Genomic DNA, 24,970 nt, shown 5'->3' with positions numbered 1-24,970 from the left:
AGTGGTTGCTCCATATATACCTCCTCCACAAGGTCACCATGAAGGAAGGCATTTTTTATGTCAAGCTGAAACAAAGGCCAATCATACATAACTGCCAGGGAGATTAGCGCACAAACAGAGCCAATCTTAGCCACCGGAGAGAATGTCTCCATGTAGTCCACTCCATACAACTATGAGTAATCTTTAGCAACGAGCCTGGCCTTCAGACGCTCCACACTACCATCTGACAAGTATTTAACAGTATACACCCATTTATAGCCCACAACATGCATACCAGGTGGGAGAGTAGTAAGCTCCCATGTTTGAGTATGTTGAAGAGCAGAGAGTTCCTCCTCCATTGCCTGCCGCCACCCAGGTAAACTAAGAGCTTCTTGAACATTGTTAGGTATGGAAATAGATGACAAAAGTGAAACAAACTAACGATGTGAGGTGGAAAGGTGAGATAATGAAACAAAATTGGAAATGGGATGGAGAGTAGAACTGCGTTTACCTTTCCGTAAGGAAATGGGTAGGACAAGTTCTGAGGGTTCAGCAACAGGAGCCATGACAGGATCCGCAAACAAGGTAGAAGCTAGAGGAGGGGCCGGTGTCATTCAACATGTATACACTTGCCGGATCGGTGGTCGTTTAGTGGTGATCTGCACTGGATGAGATGATGAGTCTACTCCAACAGCAGCATTCGGAACTGGATCACTGACAGGAAGAGGAAGAGGAAGTAAGGGTGGAGACAAAGGTGCTTCAGGTCCTAAGAAGAAGGGGACAGACTCAAAAAAGGTGACATCAAGACAAACATAGCACTTTCGAGTAATGGGATTATAACACTTGTACCCTTTTTGAGTCCGAGAGTAGCCAAGAAAGACACATTTAATGGAGCGTGCATCTAGCTTGTCTATTCCAGGACTCAGATTGTGGACAAAGCACACACAGCCAAAGATACAAGGAGTTAATGGAAATGGAGATAAAGTGGGGAACAAGATAGAGAAGGGGGGCCGACCATGAAGAATGAAGGAGGGCATCCGATTAATGAGGAAACATGCAGTGAGTACAACATCACTCCAAAACCGTTTAGGAACATTCATATGATGAAGAATAAACTGAACAGTTTCAAGGAGCTGACGGTTCTTTCGTTCAGCCACCCCGTTTTGTTGAGGAGTGGATGCACATGAGGTTTGATGAATAATGCCATGTTGTTCTAAATACTGTTGAAATGAAGTAAGAAAGCATTCACGACCATTATCTGAACGAAGGACTTTGATTGGAACACCAAATTGTGTACGTATTTCAGCATGGAATTTTTGAAAAATGGAAAAGAATTCACTTCTTTCTTTCATTAAGTAAATCCATGTCATCCTTGAACAATCATCAATAAAAGAGACAAAATACTTGTACCCATTATAAGACTCTATTTTGATCGGGCCCCAAACATCTGAATGAACCAAAGAAAAAGGACTCAACATACGACTTTCAACTCTAGGACTGAAGGAAACACGGCGATGTTTCCCAAACTGACATGACTCACACTGTAAAACTAACAAATGACAAAGACGGAACTAATATCTTGAGTGCCTTGAGAAAAGGATGTCCCAATCGGCAATGCCACTGTAGAGGAGTAAGTGAAGTCTGAAGAGAAATTGAGGATCCACCACCATCAAGATAATACAATCCACTAGCTTCATGCCCCCCACCAATCTTCTTCCCCGTCTTGAGATCCTAAAAAACACAAGAGGAAGGAAGGAAGGTAACAGAACAGTTAAGAGTCTTGGTTAATTTACTAACAGACATAAGGTTGAATGGAAACTTAGGTACATATAGAACAAATTATAAAGAAAGAGAAGCCATGTCAACATTACCAACACCACAAATGGGAGATGAAGAGCCATTGGCAAGTGTAACAGTTTGTGATGTGGAAATTTCAGAAAGAGAAGAGAACACACCTGGAGTCCCAGTCATGTGATCAGAGGCTCCAGAGTCAATAATCCAAGGAGAGGTTTTAGATGACATGCAAGCAATACCTGAGTGGGCAAGAGTAGCAGTGGTATGTTGTGAAGTGGTTTGAAGGAACCGTTCATACTCATCACGCGGTACACTCACCATCTCCCTCCCAAAAGTAGATGTAGATGTGGAAGGAGTTAGGTTTGCCTGTTTACTGTCACTGATATCAACCTCACCAGCTACAACATGATTAGCCCATTTAGAGGGAGGGCCATGTAGATCATAACAGAAATTCACCATGTGTCCTTCCCTGCCACAATGAATACACTTCCTTGCAGAGTTACTCTTTCCTTTGCCACGGCCTCCCCCTGAGTCACGACCACCACCCCAGCCAAACATGGAACTGCCACAGCCTCCTTAGGAGGCATGTCCTCCCCCTCTTGTACCATGTCCACTTCCTCTAGCTATCACAAGTGTTGATCTATCAGATTGTGTGGGATTCTCTGTCTGTCCCAAAGAAATCCTACGAAGCCATGCAAATACTTCCTCAAGAGTAGGGAGGGAAGATCCCCCTAATATTTGGGCTCTAACTGGTTCATACTCCGATTTCAGCCCCACTAAGAATCTTGTAACATCTAATTTTTCCCTCTGTTGTTGCTGAACTTTAACATCTGGAGTGAGGGGATGATAGACATTGAGTTCATTCCTTATATTCTTCATGCAAGCATAGTACTCTTCTAGGGTTTTGTTTCCTTGTTGCAAATCAAAGTATTCCTGATAAAGTTGATATACCCTTGTAGTATTATCTTGTCCAGAATACAGCTTCTTAGCATGTTCCCATATATCCTTAGCAGTATCTAGGAACATGAAGTTGGCACTAATTTTGGGTTCCATACTATTCCATAGCCAGGTGGTGGTTTATCTTCTTTTACATGCTTCACTTTCCTCTTTGCCTTGAGGAAAACTTTCATTGATTTGGTCCATGGAACATAGTTCTCCCCATTTAGTTTAATTGAGGTCATCTGTACACCTAGATAGTCAGAGGGAACCACCACACTAGGTTTCTGATCATTATACCTGTTAGTGGTGTTAATGAAGGGGTATTTCAGTCTTTGTACTTGTTGAGAATGCTGATGTGTACTGTTATATTAGTTCGAGTGCCTCTTACTTAAAGAAGGGCACTCAAGTCTTTTCCAATAAGTTAATAATATAATAACAGGTCTGGCCGAATCAAGGGATTAACTTTTTTCCCTAATTCGAACCAGCCTTTCTCTCTTCTCTCTCTTCTCTCTTTTCTTCTTTCCTCTCCTACTTCTTGCTGTCTACTTTACTCTACAGTCAACGAACAAGACAGAATTCTATGGCAGGTCAAACTTCAACATGGTATCAGAGCTAGGTTCACCAAATCAGACTTGCTAGAATTCTGCCTTCTGCGCATTCGAATTAGGGTTTCACTTGGGGTTCTCAGTTGTGAGTTGGAGACTGAGAAAAGGGCTGAAAAGGAGTGATCGCCCTCTTCCCTAGGAGGTCTCTATGCCTCCGATTGTGTCGTTGGTGATTGGTTGCTGTGGTTTCTAAGCCCTAGTTAGGGCTGGTACGTGTGGTGCAGTGGTGTCTCAGCCCTTTGTATGGTTGGCCTTCAGGCGATGAGGTAAAGTTTTTTTTTTATATATTTTTTTTTGGAATAAGTGAGAGGTGTAGTACAGTTCGCATGATGGGTTTTCAGATTGCAGTATGCTAGGGTTTATTCTGGTTTGTGTGTGATTCGAATGGCAATAGTGTCTACTGAATGGTGAAGCTCCCTATAGTTGTGGATTAATGTTGGTGGTGTTACAAGTGTGGTTTTCAGCTTTTGATATCGCTGAAATCAGTGTGTAGACCTCGGTGAGTAGGGGTTGTGGTGTTGTAGTTTTCAGCATTTAATACTGCTGAAATCAGTGTACAGATTTCGGTGAGTAGGGTTTGTGGTGTTGCAGTTCTCAGCTGTTGAAATCAGTGTGCAGATTTCGGTGAAGTGTCTGTGTGTAGTGTGCAGTGTGTAGTGCTCCTAACTCAGTGCTCAGAATTAAGGGAGTTCGGCAATGGCAGATAACAGTGATAGTAAACCTAGTGTCATGATATCTACTGACTACCTGAATGTCCAAATGACCTCCATTAAACTGAATGGAGAGAATTATGTCCCTTGGGCCAAGTCTATAGAGGTTTTTCTGAAGGCGAAGAAGAAAGTGAAGCATATAAGAGAGGAGAAACCCCCCGCTAATTCTCAGGAGTATGAAGACTGGGAACAGGAAGATGCACAGATCATTACATGGTTGTGGAACAGTATGGAACCCAAAATCAGTGTGAACTTCATGTTTCTTGACACAGCCAAAGAGGTGTGGGATCATGCTAAGAAACTGTATTCAGGTCAGGATAATACCACTAGGGTATATCAACTGTATCAGGAATACTTCAATCTGCAACAGGGAAATCAGAGCCTTGAGGAGTACTATGCCAATGTGAGGAATATCCGTAATGAGTTAAATGTCTATCATTCTCTCACTTCAGATGTCAAAGTTCAACAGCAACAGCGAGAGCAGCTTGATGTGACACGGTTTCTGGTGGGGCTGAAGTCTGAGTATGAACCTGTACGAGCCCAGATACTAGGGGGATCTGCTCTTCCATCTTTAGAGGAGGTGTTTGCTCGTCTTCGGAGGGCTTCCATTGGATCTATGGACTCTAATGTCTCCGATAAATCAGCATTTGCAGTGTCAAGAGGCCGAGGTGGCAGAAGTGGGACTCGAGGAACCCAGCCTGGCAGGAGTGGTAGTGGTGGATCTACACATATCCGTGGTGGTGGTCGTACTGGAGGCAGAGATTCAGGGGGAGCTCGTGGTAGAGGACGTGGCTCGGGTCCACGGAAGTGTACTCACTGTGGTTTGGATGGACATACCATTAACTACTGCTATGACTTACATGGTCCTCCCTCGACGTGGGCCAACCATGCCATGACTAGTGACACCAGTTTCAGCTCTACACAGGAGAAACGGTCAGCTGACCCGATGCCTTCTACTCCCTCAGATGGTCCAGGCAAGGAGATGGTGAGTGTTCCTCGTGATGAGTATGAGAGGTTTGTTCAATCCAAGTCGCAGCAGAACACAGCTTCCTTTGCACACTCAGGTATGGCTTGTTTGGCATCCACACCCAACCCCTGGATTATTGACTCTGGAGCCTCCGATCACATGACGGGAACTCCAGGTGTGTTTTCATCTCTCACTCATTGCTCAACATCACAATCTGTTACCCTTGCTAATGGCTCCACGTCATCTATCTGTGGTGTTGGTAATGTTGACCTAGACCCTGTATCCCTATCCTCTGTTTTATATGTACCTAAGCTTCCATTTAATCTTATGTCTGTTAGTAAGCTGACCAAATCCCTTAAGTGCTCCATCACTTTTTACCCTTCTATGTGTGTTTTTCAGGATCTCAAGACGGGGATGAAGATTGGTGGAGGGCATGAAGCCGGTGGACTGTATTATCTTGATGGTGGTGGACGAACGTCAACGGCTCTTCAGTCATCCATTTCTCCTCTCCAGTGGCACTGTAGATTTGGTCATCCTTCGCTGAAAGTGTTGCAGTCCTTAGTCCCTTCATTGAGTCAACTTTCTGTTTTAGATTGTGAGTCTTGTCAATTTGGGAAACACCATCGTGTTCCCTTTCGTTCTAGGGTCGATAACCGTGTGTCGAGTCTTTTTTCTTTAATTCATTCAGATGTTTGGGGTCCTTATAAAGTGATGTCATATAATGGATACCGATATTTTGTTATTTTTGTTGATGACTGTTCAAGAATGACGTGGCTCTATTTAATGAAAGAAAGAAGTGAATTATTTTCCATCTTCCAGAAATTTTATGCTGAGATCCGCAATCAATTTGGTGTTCACATCAAAATTTTCCATTCTGATAATGGTCGTGAATACTTGTCTTCATCTTTTCGAGAATACTTGGATCAACATGGCATTAAACACCAAACTTCATGTACCTATACTCCGCAACAAAATGGGGTTGCTGAGAGAAAGAACCGCCATCTTGTAGAAACGGCACGCTCCCTCATGCACCACATGAATGTTCCCAAAACTTTTTGGAGCGATGCAATGCTCACCTCTTGTTTCTTAATTAATCGGATGCCCACGTCTATCCTTGATGGTCGTTCTTCTTTTAGTGTCTTATTCCCCAACATGTCTCCGTTTCCGCTTTCTCCTCGGGTATTTGGGTGTGTCTGCTTCGTTCATAATCTGGGTCCCGGGACTGACAAGTTAGATGCGCGTTACCTGAAGTGTATCTTCCGTGGCTATTCCCGAACTCAGAAAGGGTACAAGTGTTATCATCCCAGTTCTCGTCGTTCCTTGGTATGTGCTGATGTTACATTCTTCGAGTCTACTCCGTTCTTCGTGGGGTCCGGTGCTGCTGCTTCCTCCACATCACCACCTCCTCTTCCTCTTCCTGTGGCTGATCCACCTCCTCTGGTTCCAGTCATGCCTACGTCCTTGCCTCCGGTGCCACCGTCGGTTGACCGTCCACCCATCCGTCACGTGTATACACATCGCCCACGTGTACCGGCTGCAGCTCCTCCAGCTTCATCACCGTCAACAGATCCAGCTCCAGCTCCGACACCAGCCTCCGACCTAGATCTTCCTGTTGCCTTACGGAAAGGTAAGCGTACTTGCACCCTTCACCCTATTTCCAATTTTGTTTCACTTACCCACCTCTCCGCTTCCCATCGCCAGTTCATATCTTTGTTATCCTCCGTGGTTGTTCCTAAGGATGTCCAGGAAGCCCTTACCTCTCCAGAGTGGTGCCGTGCTATGGAAGAAGAGCTCTCTGCTTTGCATCATAATCACACTTGGGATCTCATCGCTCTTCCTCCTGGGAAGCAGGCTGTCGGTTGTAAGTGGGTGTATAGTGTTAAGTACTTGCCAGATGGTCGTGTTGAGCGCCTGAAGGTGCGGCTGGTTGCCAAAGGGTACTCCCAAACCTATGGCATTGACTACACGGAGACGTTCTCCCCGGTTGCTAAGATAGGGTCAGTTCGTGTTGTCATCTCTCTTGCAGCTATGTCTGATTGGCCTCTCCATCAGCTCGATATCAAAAATGCCTTTTTGCATGGGGATTTGCTCGAGGAGGTCTACATGGAGCAACCACCCGGGTTTGTTGCTCAGGGGGAGGATGGTAAGGTATGCAGACTTAAGAAGGCTATTTATGGACTTAAACAGTCCCCTCGAGCATGGTTTGGTAGGTTCAGTGAGGTGGTCAAGAAGTTTGGTATGAAACAGTGCCAAGTTGATCACTCTGTCTTCAGTCTTGACTCTTCGGCAGGTAAAATAATATTGGTGGTGTATGTGGATGATATCGTTGTGACTGGGAATGATAAAATGGGCATTGACAGATTGAAGGCATTCCTACAGGAACACTTTCAGACAAAGGACCTTGGCAAGTTGAAATACTTTTTGGGCATAGAGGTAGCAAGATCTAAGCATGGCATTAATTTGTGCCAGAGGAAATATGTGCTTGATTTACTGGAAGAAACAGGATTGTTGGGTACTAAACCGGCTGAGACACCTATGGAAACAAATACGAGGCTGAGCAGTGATATAGGTGAAGTGTTCGAAGAGCCTGGCAGATACCGACGACTTGTAGGCAAACTAAACTATCTAACCATTACTCGGCCAGATATTTCATTTGCGGTTAGTGTGGTGAGTCAGTTCATGCAGAAACCTTTGGTCCCACATTGGAATGCAGTGCTAAGGATTGTGAGGTATCTGAAAGGAGCTCCTGGTCGTGGTTTGCTGTACAGAAGTGGTGGAAAACTGGTAGTAGAAGGATACACCGATGCAGATTGGGCAGGTTCTATGTCTGATAGACGATCTACCACAGGCTATTGCACCTTTCTGGGGGGTAACCTGGTAACATGGAAAAGTAAGAAGCAAACAGTTGTGGCAAGAAGCAGTGCAGAAGCAGAATATAGGGCCATGGCACATACTGCTTGTGAACTAGTGTGGCTGAGGAACCTTCTACAGGAGATAGGATATGACATGAGTACTCCAATGAAGCTCTATTGTGACAATCAGGCAGCGGTTCATATCTCTTCCAATCCAGTGTTTCATGAAACAACCAAGCACATCGAAGTTGACTGTCATTTTGTGAGAGAGAAGGTGCTGAATGGGGTGATAGAAACTGCATATGTTAGTACGGGAAACCAGTGGGCAGACTTGTTTACAAAAGGCTTGAGTCGGGGGAGAATGGACTACATATGTAACAAGCTGGGATTATATGATATATACTCACCAGCTTGAGGGGGAGTGTTAGTGGTGTTAGTGAAGGGGTATTTCAGTCTTTGTACTTGTTGAGAATGCTGATGTGTACTGTTATATTAGTTCGAGTGCCTCTTACTTAAAGAAGGGCACTCAAGTCTTTTCCAATAAGTTAATAATATAATAACAGGTCTGGCCGAATCAAGGGATTAACTTTTTTCCCTAATTCGAACCAGCCTTTCTCTCTTCTCTCTCTTCTCTCTTTTCTTCTTTCCTCTCCTACTTCTTGCTGTCTACTTTACTCTACAGTCAACGAACAAGACAGAATTCTATGGCAGGTCAAACTTCAACAATACCCATCTCCCATTGCTGCCATGTTACTCTTTCATCGTTTCCTCTAATCTGAATTCTCAACTACAAACTGAGTGCTATTATTAGGAGTTTGATGTTCCAGCACCTATAGCAGCCCCTAAACACAATAATAGGTACACAAGCCTTGTTCTTGTTCACACTACTACTGATTTCACAACACCACGAACCACATAAACATCAATTCAACACTTACTAATCACATGCAAGCCCTCTTACAACCACTCAATAAAAATTGTGCATCACAAACACCACCACATAGTCATATCTGTTACACCCGGTACAGACCTGTTTAACACCTTTAAGAGGGCACTACACGACCACAAGGAACTCGGCTAGGTCATTGCATTACACTTTACACCACTCGGCCACTTACAGCAGTCCTTACACCACTCAACAACTTACAGCAGCCCCTACGCCATTCGGCTACTGTACACACAGCCCGTTCTTGGGATTTTCTCCAAGAACTAGGGTAACAATAAACCTAGTTCTCTAGGTTCTGATCAGTACTAGCAGGTTCTTGAAGATTTTCTACCCAGAAATACCAGCAGCACAAGGAGAAGAAATAACCGACCTTCTTTTGAGAGTCTCAACCAACCATTCACTGCTGAGGTCGTTTTTCTTAATGAAGAAGGTTATGCGCACAAGAGAGTGACGAGCTGAGATGTTTCAAACCTAGGACGAACCAGTTTTCTCCATTAACAGCCCAGAAACGAAGAAAGAGAGGTCATGAACACTGCTGAGATGTTTCACAAACTGAAGTAGGTCAGGAACATGGCTCTGATACCATGTTTCGACTGCTGCTACAGTAACCCGAACCAACAAGAGGAAGAAGAAGAGAAGAAGAAGAAGGAAAAGAAGGGACGGTAAACCCTATCAGTCGTAATAGTAATTAGTCTCTAATAATTTCTACAAAGACTAAACTGCCCTTACTTAAGTGTGGGGCAAAGTCTCTAATAAAACTGCCACATAAGCATACAACTTAACAAAGATAAGATGACTAAACTACCCTTATTCGGCTCACTTTAACACTTAGAAAGTGGTTCTGCAAAGCAGTAGCTGACCCTTTTATCCATTGGACTGCGGCTTCTAATCCCTCAGAGATTTTATCTCTTCCACTATGTACATATACTCCCATAATCCTTAGTTGTTTGTTACCAGCCAGCGCACCACTACATTTGACAGTATGGTGTTTTTTCCTTCATAGTCATTTTATGGGCAATTGCCATCTAAAAAGAAGAATGAAAAGAATCAAATCGCTGAAAGCTTATAGTACGATGGACAAGCTGATTTTTTTATTTTTTATTTTACTAGTCAAAATTGAATATGGAATAAAACAAATGTGGGTTACCACATTTTGCAACTGCTCCTATGCCTATCCTATTTATTTATTAATTTGTCAATAGGCTGGTACATCTTCTATGCCCATCCCAATTATATTGGGCAATTGCTATCCTTCTCTTCTCTGCAGTTGGTAAGTCTCCATATAAAGGACTCAAAGATTAGATTTCCATACCACGAAAAACTTATCTGTGGAAAAGAAATGAAAATGACATTTAACTGTATCATAATTTAACTGAGAAATACCCATAATAAATACCTTTGAGATATGTGTACCAAGACTTCTGTGTGCACCACAACACTTTAAGCATATAAATACTCCAATATTTGCTGACCTGAAAAGGTATTTTAAAAGATTCTTTAACACATTTTTATCAAATATAAGAAACTTTATTACAGCATTTGCCAGATGACAAGTCAAATGGACATATACATCCAAACTACTAAATATGCTTCTACAGGATGATTCATAAAGTGGAAGGAAAGAACAATTAATAAAATGGTAAACAGGTTATACCCTTCAGAATGTATTTCTATAGAAGGTAACCTTGTATAATGTGTCTGTAGAATTATTGCAACTCGTCCAATACATATTGGGTAAACCACTTAAATATACCCTGTGGTTTCTAAAACTCCTTAAATATACTCTTCTTGGTGTCCCCACTTAACACAAATAGCCCCTGTTAGTGAAACATTTAGGACCATTTACACATGATAAATGATCGATCATACATTTTATCACAAACCTGATTTTTCCACCCATGGTTACCCTGCTCACAGTATTGCAGATAATGCTATAGAGAGAGAGACGGACCAAACAGACAGACAGAGAGCTCTGTTTTATTTTGTTTTATTTTTTCTTTTTCTTTTACAAGGAGAAGAGGGTTCAGAGAAGAGACAGGGGAGATGCTAAGGAATGAATAGTAATAGAGGATTATTCATTTTCTATGAATTTATTTAGAGGTGAATGATCTGATCTTCATTTGTGTTTGAGAATGAGAAGAGAGACGAGGATCGTTCGTTTACTCGATTAGGTGATTGGATGGTACCTCCTTCCATTGTTTACGGTTTGCAATGGTATGAAAACTTTTGGCCTTTACCTGTTTTCCCATAAAGTCCACTGCACACATTTTTCTTATTTAATTGTCATCATTGAATAATTTAATTTGATGGTAGTCTTGCTTGGTTTTGGTGGTGCCAGAAGGAACAACCATGTCCATTCCTCACATGACAGTTTAATTCCTATGTCACAATCATTTAACTTTTAAGTTTTTCTTTGGATTTTTTTTCCAATTATTTAATTCCTAGTTTGAAATCATTCAACTTTTAAGCATTTTTCCCATTTCACCAAATTTTCGCTTGTGAGTATTTCACACAGGCTGTTGTGTTCCTGTTATGGCTGCGGCATGTTGTAAGGTATAACATAATTGTCAAGGCATCAACAAGACCCCCCCCTTTCAACTAATGCTGTGCATCTTTATTCTTCTTAATACAAAAGATTTTTATTAAAAATAAAGAGAAAATGAAATCCCCCTTCATCTTCCTTCTTCCTCTAAACCCCCCTCCTCTTAAGGAGGCTTACCCCTCTTACATTCTGAACTACACCTCATGCCTCTAGGTAGTGGAAACCTCGCATCACGCCTCCACGTTTTAAAACATTGCTCTCTCCTTCAATAACTCATGTCATTATCTCTCTCTCCAATTCATTACTCCATTAAATTTCATAATAGATTTATCTAATCTATATCTAATGTGTATAATTATAATTTAACTCAATTATAATTTCTTAGAATTCATTTTTATTGATAATTATAATTTAATATAAATTTATCTATATCTATATCCATTTCAATTTAACTATAATATTATACACATTAGATATATTTATATTAAATTATAATTATCAATAAAAAATAACTTCATTGAAATGGAGATATTCAATGATATATTGTTAGGCTAAATCTATCTACTTCAATTTAAAAGATAAATATTATTTAATTCACTCAACAAATAAAACCGGTGTTTTAAAATTTGACTTGGAGGCTGAATAGTTTGCCTCTAGGTCACAAGTCAACGGTTCAACTATCCGGGTTGGACAAATCAAACCATGAAACATCACCCATCTATATATGTATAATATGATATAGTTACATTTTGTGTGTTTATTATTTTAAGTTCAATTCATACTTTTTATTTTAGATTTTTATTTTTTATAAATGAAAAAGCCAGAAATTGAAATTTGAAACCATAAAATAAGTTTCTTTTTGTATAGGGCTGCAAAGATTGTGAAAAGTTACTCAAAATAAAAGGTCACCCCAATAAGACAACTAAGCACAAAGTTAAGTCCTCTAGAAGTTTTCAATACATTGTATATTGTAGCCCATGACCCTATGATTACATCAAAAGGATCAATGGTTGAATGGATTTTGACCAAATCAATGTTTTTTGACAAAATAATAGCTTTTAGGAAACCTAGAAATAGAAACAGGTCGAGTGATGGTTCGAATGGTTTAACCATCTAAGTTAAGGATGAGTTGAAAGCATTGAATAAAACATCATAAAAAGTATAAACCATTTATGTTCCATTTGAAATAATAAAAATTAATTAACCATAGTAAAAAAATAATTTATTAAATTACTTAAATAAGATAAAATTAATTATTAATTATTATTATTATTGATAAAAATAAAATAAAAAATTAATTAATAAAAAGTAATAAGATAAATGGGAAATTAATAATCCATCTAAAATTAATATAAAACTAATACAAAATTATCTAACAATTATTAGTTTTATAATTAATTTTTACTAACAAACTTAAATTCCATTGAAAAATAAAAATTTAATATAATTAGTTAAATTTAATAAGGATTAATAAAAAAATTAATAAAATTTTATTAACCTTAAATATAGTTTAATTAATTCAAAATCAACTTAAATTCTATTTAAAATGGGGAAAATTATATAAACCTCCTTGGATTTTCTAACAATCCTAACCTCCCTCTATATGTTTTGACCTTAACAAAAGCCTCCCATATTGTTTTGAAATAAGGTGCAGATACTTTCCTTCCGTTAACACTTCAAATATAAATGTTGATGTAATGTATTAGTTTTCTTTAAATACCAAATTTACCCTTAACCATCTTTATTTCAAAATAATTACAAACAAAAAAATATTTTGGTAAAAAAAAATTTACCTAAAAATAATACAAAAATAAATACCAACCATAAAATTTTAAAAATTAATAAAAAAATATAATACAGATTTATCTAGAGCAACTTGAATTGTGGTCGCTAATAAACTAGACATAACCCAAGAAAATGCTTAAAATGGATTTAGATGAACACCTTTTAATTGAAAATGTCATAAAGATCCTTCCTCAATTCTTCTTAATAAAACCCATGCATCGCACAGGTCTCGACTAGTATTTTTATTTTCACCATCTCCTAAAGCATATTTCTTGTCTAAGGTATTACAAATTTTAAAAACATATACATACCAGTAGTAAACATTGCATATTTCATTTCACAAACCATTCAGTATATAATTTTTGCAAAGATTATAAGCCTACGACGAAGGCCCAACAATAGTAGAATGGGTTGGTTCCTCCTTGTCAGCATGGACAACCCAAGGATTCAATTGAATTAAAGCAAAAGCCACCCCTATTTGTTCAGAAGTAAGCAATATGTGTTGTCTCCATTTCTTAAAGTTAGAACCATTAAATGGTTCAATTCTAAAAGAGTCCAAAACTGTAGACATTACCTAGTTCTCCATGACAAAACTGTAGAATGGGTTGGTTCCTCCTTGTCAGCATGGACAACCCAAGGGTTCAGTTGAATTAAAGCAAAAGCCACCCCTATTTGTTCTGAAGCAAGCAATATGTGTTGTCTCCATTTCTTAAAGTCAGAACCATTGAATGGTTCAATTCTAAAAGAGTCCAAAACTGTAGACAATACCTAGTTCTCCATGACAAAACTTGCTCTTTCTCTTTCTCTTTCTTGACCCTTTCTCCTCTCTTGCTATATTCCTCTCTTTCTGTCTTATGATAGTTTATTTCAGCCCTACTACATCAGTTTTGGTATCATAGCTAATAATTAGTCACCATCTTCTCATAAAGTGACCGATTTTATAGGCCTAAGGTATCTTCTAAACAATCTCATGGATCTATAATCAATGATGATCAGATTTTTGAACCATATTGTAGAGAGACTGGGCCAAATGGGCCCTAGCCCATTAGTGCCTTTCTTATTAGTTCTTTCTTGTTATGTTTTTCTTGTTGGGCTTTTCTTTATGGGCCTTTAGCTCTTGTTTATGTTTTCTAAGTATATTGCTGATGTGGACGCCTACTTAAGGGTAGTCTTGTAAATTATGTAACTTAAGTATGTTTAATAAAAGATTAGTGGGGGAAAAGAGGGGATTATCGAACTCCTCCTTTCTTTCTCCTTTCTTTCTCCATTCTTCCTCCTTCTTCGTGTTATCTTCCTCTTCTTCTCTACTTCTTTTGCTTGAATCTTAATTTTTTCTACTAAATTTATTGGTCTGAATCACATCTTGGTATCAGAGCAGGTCCCCCTTCACCTTTCTTCTTTTTCTTTTCTTTTCCCATACACTTTTTTCTAACTGAAAGGTGTATGGAGAGATAAATTGCTGATCATTCAGAGAGCTTGTTTGCCTAATTGGCAGAGGGTTTGGAGAGTCAGAATCTGATTGCAGATTGCCAAGAAAGTGGGACTGCAGAATTTTTTTCCCAAAACCCTAGCCGACTAGAGAGTTTCCAGTTGCGGGTTGAAGAGACTATTTGGGTGTGACACTCAAGGCTTGGAGGGTTCCTTTTTATCTCCAAAAGTGGGCGGCTGCAATTGGAAGTGGTTTGGATAGCTCTGGTTTGAGCAGCTACCTCTTCTCTCTTTCTTCCCAGAGGCCAGGTACAGTGAAACCCTAGTTTCGGGATTTTAAGTGCTTGAATGACCTTAGTTAGGTCTATAAAGGTTGATGTAAAAAGACTGGGCCGAATGGGCCCTAACAGCCTCTCTTGTAATATCTTTTATTTTATGTTGATGGGCCACACTTAATGGGCCTGTTATTTATTCTTGCTTTATTTTTCTTTATGTAACTGCCAAGCTGGCCGCCCACTTAAGGGCATTCTTGTCATCATCAAATTTTTAGATCTTAATAAAATAGGGTTAGAGGAGAATGGAGAATTTTTCTACTTTCTATTTTCTTTTCTTTCTATTTTTTTCTTCTTTCTATTTATTGCAGCAGCTTACTGTATAAATATGCCGATTGGCAATAGAATGAAATACATCAGTATTCTACCATTCCAAAACAGAAGTGCCTATAGAAAAGGAGTTTGGTGAAGGAGGAAAACTTGTTGATAAGGTACCGGTTGGAGACAAGGAAGGAGGGTTGGTTGTTATGGAGACTAGGGAAAATAGGTGCAGGTAACCAAAGAAGTTGTGGGTTTGGGTTTGGATGGGGAATTAGGGCCTGCAAAAGAGATTGTGGAAAGAATGAGAGGGAAGGAGTTGGGGAAGGAACCAATTAGAGAAAAGGAAGAAATAAATGAGGCAGAAAGGAATACAAGGAGTGGGGAAACCCAGAATGTACAAGACCCAGTGATGGATTTGGCTGACAAGATGGGTTTGAAAATGGAGAAAGTTAAGGAAAACCTCAAAAAAAAAATGGCCAAAGAAAAGGGAGGAAAGAGGAGAAGAAAGCTAAATGAAGTGGAGAAACTTATTGCTGATGTGGAAGGGGATAAGGGGTTTAGTGCTAGAGGATGTAGGAGGAAGGGAGGACTATAGGGGAGAGGGATTGGGTTCAGTTCTTGCTATGATTATGAAGATCATTAATTGGAACGTAAAGGGGGCTAGGGAGTGTCACAAAAAGGAGAGTAGTTAAATAGGTGTTGAGGAAGGAAAGACTGGATTTTGTATTGATCCAAGAATAAAAAATTCAGGTAGTCAATAGGAAATGGATAAGAAGTATTTGGGGAGAGGATATAAATTGAAGTTTTGCTCTTTCTTGGGGTGCTTCGGGGGGGATAATAACTATCTGGAAAGAAGAGGCAATTCTACCTATGGAGGACTTAATTGGCAAATTCTTAGTGTCTATCAAGTTAAGGTACTTGCAAGATGGGTTTGAATGGGTTCTCACAAATGTCTATGGACCAACTTCTTATAGAGAAAGGTGGAAATTGTGGGAAGATCTAGGGAACATTAGTGGTCTTTGGAAGGGCCTTGGTGTGTTGGGGGATACTTTAATGTTATCAAATTTGTGGGTGAGTCAATTGGAGGTAGGTAAAGGGCTACATCAAGCACAAAGAAGTTTAATTCTTTTATTGAGGAATTTAAGTTGAGAGATTTTCAATTGGGACAATCTTGTTATACTTGGTCAAACCTCCAAGAAAGCCCCGTTTTGTCCAAGCCTGACAGGTTTCTAGTTTTTCTAGATTGGAAAGAACATTGGGCAGGTTTAGTTGGGAGAACTCTACCTAGAATCACCTCGGACCACTATCCCATTTGTCTATTTTAGAGGAGTAGTGAGGGTGGTCCAACTCCTTTTAGGTTTGAAAACATGTGGCTCACTCATTCTGATTTCAAAAAGAAGGTTAAGGTTTGGTGGAATAGTTTGGAACAATCATCATTGTGAGAGGGCCAAAAAATCCTAAAAAAGTTCTAGCTGATGAAAAAGGAAATTAGAGAGTGGAATAGGGAGAAGTTTAGAAGATTGGAGTAGAAAAATGCTGAATTGGTTTCCCAAATTGAGGCAATTGATAGCATGGAAGTGGTGGGTTCTCTTGATGAGGGTGATAGGGAGTTGAGGTGGTCTTTGAAGAAGGAGCTTGGGGAAACTTTGCTAAGAGAGGAAATAAGTATGAAGCAAAAATCAAGAGAGAGGTGAATCAAAGAAGGGGATGGTAATAAAAAATTTTTCCATGACATTGTAAATGGAAGGAGAAGGAAGAGCTCAATTAACTCTCTAATGGTGGGGAAAATGAGGTTACAGACCGGACAAAGATTGCAAAGGCTTTTTGGAGCATTTCAGGTCCATTTATAAAAGGCCTTTAAATGAAAGGTGGTTGGTTGAAGACTTGGATTGGGAGACTTTGGGGGAGGCACAAGGGCAAATTTTGGAAAGAAGGTTTAAAGAGGATGAGATCAAGGAAGAAATATTCTCTATGAATAGATCAAAAGCTCCAAGGCCTAATGGATTCAAAATGGCATTTTATCAAGACTGCTCGGACATAATTAAAGGAGATCTTCTCAGTGTGTTTAGTGAATTCTATAGAAGAACGGTAACCAGCTCAGGGATGAATTCTACTTTCTTAGTGTTGATCCCAAAGAAGAACAATGCTATCCGGCCTAGTGACTTTAGGCCCATTAGCCTAGTCACCAATATTTACAAAGTTATAGAAAAAGTGTTGTCTTTAAGAATTAAGAAAGTGATACCCCCACTAGTTTCGTAGTCTCAAGGGGCTTCGTTCAAGATAGGCAGATCATTGATCAAATTCTCATTGCTAATGAATGTGTGGAGGCCCAAAAAAGATTAAAGATAAAGGTAGTGGCTGTCAAATTGGACTTTGAGAAAGCCTATGATTTGGTGGATTGGAATTTCTTAACTGATATATTGAGGAGGTGGGGTTTTGGAGATTTGTGATGTAGATAGATTAAGGGTTGCTTGCAGTCTAGTCACTACTCAATCATTGTTAATGAGACGGTGTAGAATTTCTTTGAGGGCTTTCGTGGACTTAGATAGGGGTGACCCCCCTCTCCCATTCTATTCACTTTGGTTGCTAAAGTTCTAATCAAATTGCTTGCAACTGCTTAAGGGCTGCTCAATAGGGAGAGATAATATTTTTAATCACTCACTTGCAGTTTGCATACGATATTCTAATTTTTTGTGATGGAGACTGTAGTGAGGGGGTGGAAAATTTGAAGCTAGTGGTGAAACTCTTTGAGAGATTGTCTAATTTGAGGATTAACTGGTCTAAGAGCCTAGTGGTTGAAACCAGCATTGAAGAGAATCTCTTGAGGAGCATGATAGATTCCCTACCTATGAAATACTTAGGCTAGGATTCTAGATTGAAGAGAACTTCTTCAATGAAGGTGACTCGAATTCTAGAGTCTAGGGTCCTAACTCCAATGGGTTGTTCTCTTGTAAGTTCTTGTTACATTCTTTAGTATCCACCTCTACTTCCTCTTCTTTCTCAGTCAAGGATCTGGTGTTCTCCTATTCCTCCTAAAATTAGTGCTTTCTGTTCGGAAGTGTTTCATGGTTGCATTAATACCTTTGATTTACTCCAAAGAAAAGGACCAAATTTCCGTTCATCCCCCAACTAATGTGTTCTTTGTAAGTTGAATGGTGAGACTGCTTTTCATCTTCTAATCTCTTGCTCTTTTATTAGCTTTCTTTGGGAATGGTTTACTTCTCTTTTTGGCTGTAGATGGTCCACTACTGATAGGTTGGATGGTTTGTTTAGCGCTACTGGCATTAGCTGTACAAAAAAGAGGGGTGGGACTTTGTGGAGATGCACTAGAGCAGCATTACTTTGGACTGTATGGGAGGAAAGAAATGCAAGAATATTTGAAGAAAAGGAAAGGAGCAAGGAAGCCTTGGTAGAAATAATTACCTTGAGGGTGGCACATTCAGCAAAGAGTTTGAAGTTGTTCTTAGATTTCAAGATTGAAGACTTCTTCAAAGCTTGGGGTGTCATTGCTAATCCTCAATGACAAGACAATTTGTTGAGACTTGGTCTCCCCCAATAATTGGATAGAAGAAACTAAACTTTTATGGGAGTTGTTTGGGTAATTCGGGCCCTTCAAGTATAGGGGGGCCATTAGGGATGAAGAGGGGAATATAGTTGCTTTATATCCGGCCCTGTGGAGCAAGGTGATGTGACAAGATCAAAGTTTTTGGCTGCATTTTATGGGGTTGAGAAGGCAAAAGAATTGGGTGTTAGTAGGCTGATTATTGAGGGAGATTGGAAAACTGTTGTTAAGTAACTAGTTAAGGGGGAGGGGGTGTCTTGGCATTTGAGGAATGATTTCAGGAAATTCAAATGGCTGTCACAGGACATGTCAATCCGAGTGAGATGGGTGAGGAGAACTGCCAACAGCTTGACAGGTAGCCTAACCAAGCAAGGGGTACATAGAACATATATGTTTCGGGCTCAAATGTAATTTGTATTGGGGCAACTTCTAAAGCTGGTTTCTTTCATAACTTCTTGTTGTAATCCTGTTTTCTTCTAATTAATAAAATATTTTTTCTGTGTTGTTGGTCAAAAAAAAAGGATCAATATGTTGGTCACTTCCACATCCTAGCGTATTGGCTCTAGAACTTCAACTCATGCATGTAATACTTTGCTAAGGTTTAAGAAAAGCAAAAGATTGAATGATGACAAGGTCGTGCTTTATATGGGGACATTTGGAATAGTAGTAATTGTCACAAATGTATGTGGTACCCTAAATTCATAGTCGTTAAGGCAACGCCTAGGTGACAAGGTGCCCTTTAAGGCTCGCCAAGCAGTTTTTTACTTCCTACTATAAAATACTTTTTTGAGATTATAATTATAAAATAGACATTACTAAACTAAAATGATCATTTTGTGTGTTTATATACTAATTTCTTTTTATTATTTTCTTATATATTAGTGATTAATCAACACAAACATTGCTAAATGATGTATTGAACCCTCAAAGACTTCAAAACTTGAACCAACAAGTAAGGAAGAACTTAAAATTTTATCTGATCAGCACATTTTCTTCTTCCACATATTCTTCTTCTTCTTCCGTATAACAGAAATGAGGGTTCGACCCCTATATTTTTTGAATTTTATTTTCCTTCTTCTTTTTCTTCTCATGAATATGTTGATTTTTTATACTTTAATATGAACTTTATACTTTTCTTATGAAAATTATGAATAATTGTTATGGTATCTAGGGAACTACCCTAAAATCTATGTTTTTACCTAGGCACCCGCCTAGGTGACTAGGTGACTAGGTGACTAGGCACCCCTTATCACCTAGCCTCGCCTTGGTGCCTTGGAAATTATCCTAAATGTTAGAAGGCAAATTCCTACTTTATAACTTTTATCGATAACTATTCTCGGTATGGGTACGTGTACTTAATGAGACATAAATCCGAACCATTTGAAAAGTTAAAAGAATTTAGACAAAAATCAAAAAATATAACACAATACTTAAAGGCAATTAAGGAAACAAATAAAAATTTACTCATCAGTGGAACCATCATTGGTAGAGATCTAGATGAATGTATAACCATAAACAATTAGAAGCCTATTCAACGATGACTAGAATAACCAGGAAGCTAGAATTTTCAAGTTATTAAGACTTACGCCCATTTTGGATCTGGAGCTCCACAATCTGCACAAAAACGATTTTCACTTTTAAGTTGAAGCTCTTTTAATCTTCTTATATTACCTGTACAGAAAGTGGACCAAATTGGATCATAGAAATTAGAAATAGCTTATATTTTATGATGTAGAAAACAAATGCTTACAAAAGACAAAAATAATACAAGGAATTTATGAATAAATGAAAATTTTGCCAATAACAAAGCCCTTAGACAAGAAGGGTTCTTCTTCAAATACATGCTTAACTTGTTACTAAAAAAGTGGTACACAACTTTTCCTTCAAAAGAAAAATATATTATAGTGGTATAGATCCCAATGTAACTAAGTTAAAAAGTTAGTTCATATCCTTTATTAATATATTAAATATAATTTTAGTTTACTCAAATACAAAACCAAGAAAGACTTTCAAGACATTACATTGATTTGAGTCTCATTCTTGTAGATAAAAGGGGTTGTTTTATTAAAACCAACCTAAGTTATTCTCCCAAGTCAAATAAAAAACTCAGCCTAAATGCTTCAAGACATAGGCTTGATAGTGGGTCACAAACAAAATATGTTCCCAATCCTGAGTGTCATTAACTAGTATTTTGTTATTATTATCTACTTGTTCTTTCTTCTTGGATAGTGGATCTCAAACAGAATATGTTCCCTGTCCCAAGTACAGAGTTATTAACTAGTATTTTGTTATTATTTTCTACTTGTTCTTTCTTTGTTGTCTTCTTCTTTTCATTTGTTTCCAGTGATGGAGGAATAGGAGGGGAGATACTAAAAGCTTGTGAAACATTAGAGAAGTGAAATAGAAATTCTACAAAGTTCATTCTTCAAGCAATTAATTTATATGATTTTGCTTCCTAGAGTTCTTTCCCATCAGCTCCTCCTCACACTTTTTTATAATATGTTCAAGAACAAAAAGAAAGAAATATTGGTAAGAGCAAAAGCATATACAAGAAGGAAAGATGGTTTTGAGATAAGACAGCCATTTCTCAAAACTTTAATATTCTTCTTTGGTTGCAAAGAAATTACCGAGTTGAAATAATAGATAACAGTTTTTTTCAGCAACCAAATTGAACAATATTAAAATAGACATTCCTTGATAATTTAATCTAACTTGAACAAAATATTCCTACCACATAAGAAATGAGTTTAGCAAACTTCACTAGTAAAGCATCATCACAGATTAAGAATTTGATGAATTTTACTATTCCCACTATCAATTTCCCTTTCAGAAAGCTAATTCTATTTCTATCAAAAACATAACAATTCCAACATAGAGGACTAATGAAAACCTCTGTTCTAAAAGTCATCCTCAAAATGAACCTCATTTTTCTTCTATGAAGATCATATTTCATAAGATTTTATAACTTAAAGAGAGATTTCTGAAACTAAACAATCATTTAAATGAAGGATCATAATGTAAATAGAGATTTCCTAAAAACATATATAAAAATCACTTAATCAGATCTTTAACATGCCTACAATACAAACTATGACAAGCTTACCTGGGGAAGGCCTCCCAACGTCACGAAAACGGTTATTCATCTGTCTGCTTTCAAAACACAATCATCCAACAAGTATATCTTTGTTTTTTATCTATATACACCCAAAACTGACCCCAATAAAATGCATCGGAGATAGATAGTCAAGCTTTCCAAAAACCATCAAGTAACAAACTAAATATCAAAATAAACACAATTGGGAAGCACCAGATAACTAAAATCTCTGCGGATAGGAATCTATAAGTATAGAAATGACCTGGAAAACATTCAAATTACCCGTACAACAACGTCAACCTCTAACCTACAATTCCCTCAATTTTCCGATTCCGGGCAATACCAAAAAGCATCCACACATTCGAATTTTCCAGAACCATTACAAATTCAAGCAAGTGGACCAACAAAAAGAAGACTATCAAAATTACGTCAACGAAATTTGTCAATCTGTCAAAATGATCCAAAATCAGAGTTTTGAAGGTAATTCAAGAGATCAAACCCCAAAAAATAAACTTGAGATCGATGAAATCCTTATCTAGAAAATAAATGAATAAAACAGAACAAAATTTTGGGAGAGAAAAAAAAAAAGCAATCAATCCTCAATCCGTCAGAAATGGAAGATCGAATTGAACTTTGAATTTACCATTAAATTAATGAGAATTTTGATTAAATCTCCGCTTCGAAGACAGAGAATTCTCAGATATTCAAATAAGAGATCCAGACAAAGAGGCAAACGTCAAAATCAAATATTCACCACCCCCTCGTCCTCTCTCTCTCTCTCTCTCCCTCTCTCTCTCCTCCTTTTATTTTCGTGAGGCGGGGCGTGTTTACTTTTAATGAGTTCTTTTCGTTCTGAGTTTCTCCCGCTCCCTTGTTTCCACGTAACATACTGCATGGGGACGTGAGGTGACAGTTCGAAGCGGGAGCAGGGGAAGATCATTCGAACTCCGATGGGGCTGTAATCGGATCGGATCCAACTACATGGGCATCCATCCTATTATCAAACTTCGGATATTAAATTCGATTTTTTTTTTGCTTCTAAGATATTAAATTCGAATTTAATTCGCGTATTTTACTGTGATTGAAATTATAAAATGATAAAAAAATTAAAAAGATAATTATTTTAAATTATACATGTATAATAAATATATAGAATATAGAATTTAATTTACCATTTATAAGCTTTACAATTTTCTATATTACTATCTATACTATACTATTTATAAAAGTCATTTCATAATTGTTTTAATGCGATCTTTAATGACTACTGATGATGCGCAATCCGGCCACTCCTAGCTAGAAGTGACGAGGCTTCTAGCTGGCAACGGGAGAGAGATACCTGCAAGAAGGACGAAGGGACCCGGGGTTGAATACCCGGCGGGGACTCTCCGATGCTTAAGTTAGAACTCGGTAGCGAGCTGAGAGAGAATAAGTTTGCAAGAATATGAGAAAGCTAGAGAGTGGTGAATATGCGATACCTCGGTCCCTGGGGAGTTGAAATGTCTATATACCGATGCTCTGACAAGTTCGGCTGAGTCGGCTTGTTAGGCAGTGTCTCGAGGTGGCTGACCGTTATTGTCAGGACTGAAGGCAGGCGGGCTACAGTGACCGTTGCTTGGTATGGTCCCTCCAATCAGGAGACAACCCGTAGATCGCGACGCCACCTGTCGAGAGACGTGGGTACAACCTTTTGAATCGGCAGGCGCTACGCCGCTTGTCGAGAGACGTGGGCGCAGTTCTCTGAATTTGCAGGTGTCGCGCCGCCAGACAAGGGATGTGGGAGCAGTGCGGCAGGTATGGTTCTGTCAGATAAGAAGCTTCTCGCTGGGTGCCGCGCTACCCTGCAGCGAGCTACCCTGTAGCGAGCTACTCTGTAGCGGGTTACTCCGTAGCGAGCTACCGATGATGTGTCGAAGTGATTCTGCTTGAGGCGAGTTGTCTTCGGGATGACCCACTTGCTTGGGCCTGCAGTGAACTAGTTCGTGGACTGAGGTGAGCTTAGCTCGGAGTGCAGCTCGGGACGCGGGCGCAATCGAGCTCGCTTTGTGGCGAGCTGATACTTGGTGAGTTGTTACTTGCGTCGAGTCATGTCCACGTCTCACCTAGTTAGGGGTGGGGTCAAATCACCCTTCATCAATTGCCCCCCACTCCTTGAGCAAGGGGTTTTTCCCTGGTGCGGGGAGTTCATGAAGTGATGGGCGGATTTGACCCGCAGTTCAAACTGTCTTGTTGGACCGCATGAGGTGTACGCGCGGATGTCACGCGATTATAGATCCTGCGGCCGCCAAAAAACGCGCTAAACTATTTTTGGTCTCGGAGAACGTGCAACCGGTTTTGCTGTGGGCCATTGGATCATTTTAATCGGGGCCGTTGCTTTTCAGGCACAATGGCTATAAATAGGAGGGCCCCAGATCTCATTTTTTCGTACCAACCATCCTTGCTTTCGGCTCTGAGGTCGTGCCTTCACCTTGCTTGCTCGAGTTCCTTCCGTTTGTGTCATTCTTTTCAGCCCGTCTCCTTCAGTGAGTTCCTCTTGCCTTACTCAATTATGTCTGGGTATCCGTATGATGGTGTCTGTTCTCGGGCTGACAGTCGGGGCAAAGCCCCCTCGAGATCGGGGGGAGCTCGGGAACTTCGCAAGGGGCAGTCTCCGAAGACTCGGGAAGCTTCTGGTAACCTGGCTTCCACTTCCCGAAATCAGGAGCTGAACAGTTTCGGTCCTTCTTCTATGTCGATGGAGAGACTTCGGGCCCTGGTCTTTCAATACGACCTCCCTAGGGAGCTTCTCTACAGCCTTCCAACCGGTAATTATCCTTGGGAGCACGGTCACAACAAAATTGTGATCTTCGAGGAACAGCTCGCGGCTGGTCTTCGCCTTCCCCTGCACCCTTTGATAGTAGAAGTTCTCACTCATTTCAATGTCACCATAAACCAGTTGCACCCGAATTCTGTTCCGAACTTAGTTGGACCTATTTCTTTGTTTTTCGAGTACTGTCTTCCTCTCTCTCTCTCTCTCTTTCTTGATATTTTTGTCTCTATCTTGTCGATCAAGAATGCTTCTCCCGGAGCCCTTGCAAATAGGGGTTCCTATTATTTTTCACCCCGTCCTGGCATCAAACTCCTCCATGGGTTGCCCAACAGGATCCCGGCCTGGAAGCGGGGCAACTTTGTAGT

At 39.5% G+C, this 24,970-nt stretch overlaps 1 protein-coding gene across 10 annotated transcripts in view; it reads right to left on the bottom strand.

The window, feature by feature from the left end:
• The window catches only part of LOC104590137 (ADP-ribosylation factor GTPase-activating protein AGD12-like), a 79,401-nt gene extending 56,786 nt beyond the window's left edge, over window positions 1–22,615 (bottom strand). Inside the window, exons 1-4 of one of the 10 annotated variants that reach the window (XM_088903243.1) lie at window positions 22,440–22,615; window positions 21,806–21,849; window positions 20,289–20,373; window positions 10,189–10,264 (exon numbers count right to left, since the gene is read on the bottom strand). In XM_088903243.1, coding sequence (XP_088759369.1) covers window positions 10,189–10,264; window positions 20,289–20,373; window positions 21,806–21,845 — 201 coding nt within the window. In that variant the 5' untranslated portion in view covers window positions 21,846–21,849; window positions 22,440–22,615. Of the gene's footprint in view, window positions 1–10,188; window positions 10,265–20,288; window positions 20,374–21,805; window positions 21,913–22,058 lie in introns of all 10 variants that reach the window. The other 9 variants (XM_088903237.1, XM_088903239.1, XM_088903238.1 and 6 more) reach the window with 9 other exon arrangements.
• Between the last annotated feature and the right edge of the window lie 2,355 nt (window positions 22,616–24,970).

The sequence above is a fragment of the Nelumbo nucifera genome, chromosome 4, assembly GCF_055504915.1.
Source record: "Nelumbo nucifera cultivar China Antique chromosome 4, China Antique-T2T, whole genome shotgun sequence".
Lineage (NCBI taxonomy): Eukaryota > Viridiplantae > Streptophyta > Magnoliopsida > Proteales > Nelumbonaceae > Nelumbo > Nelumbo nucifera.
Note: the sequence above shows the minus strand (reverse complement) of the source record. Positions and strands in the feature narration are given on the sequence as shown.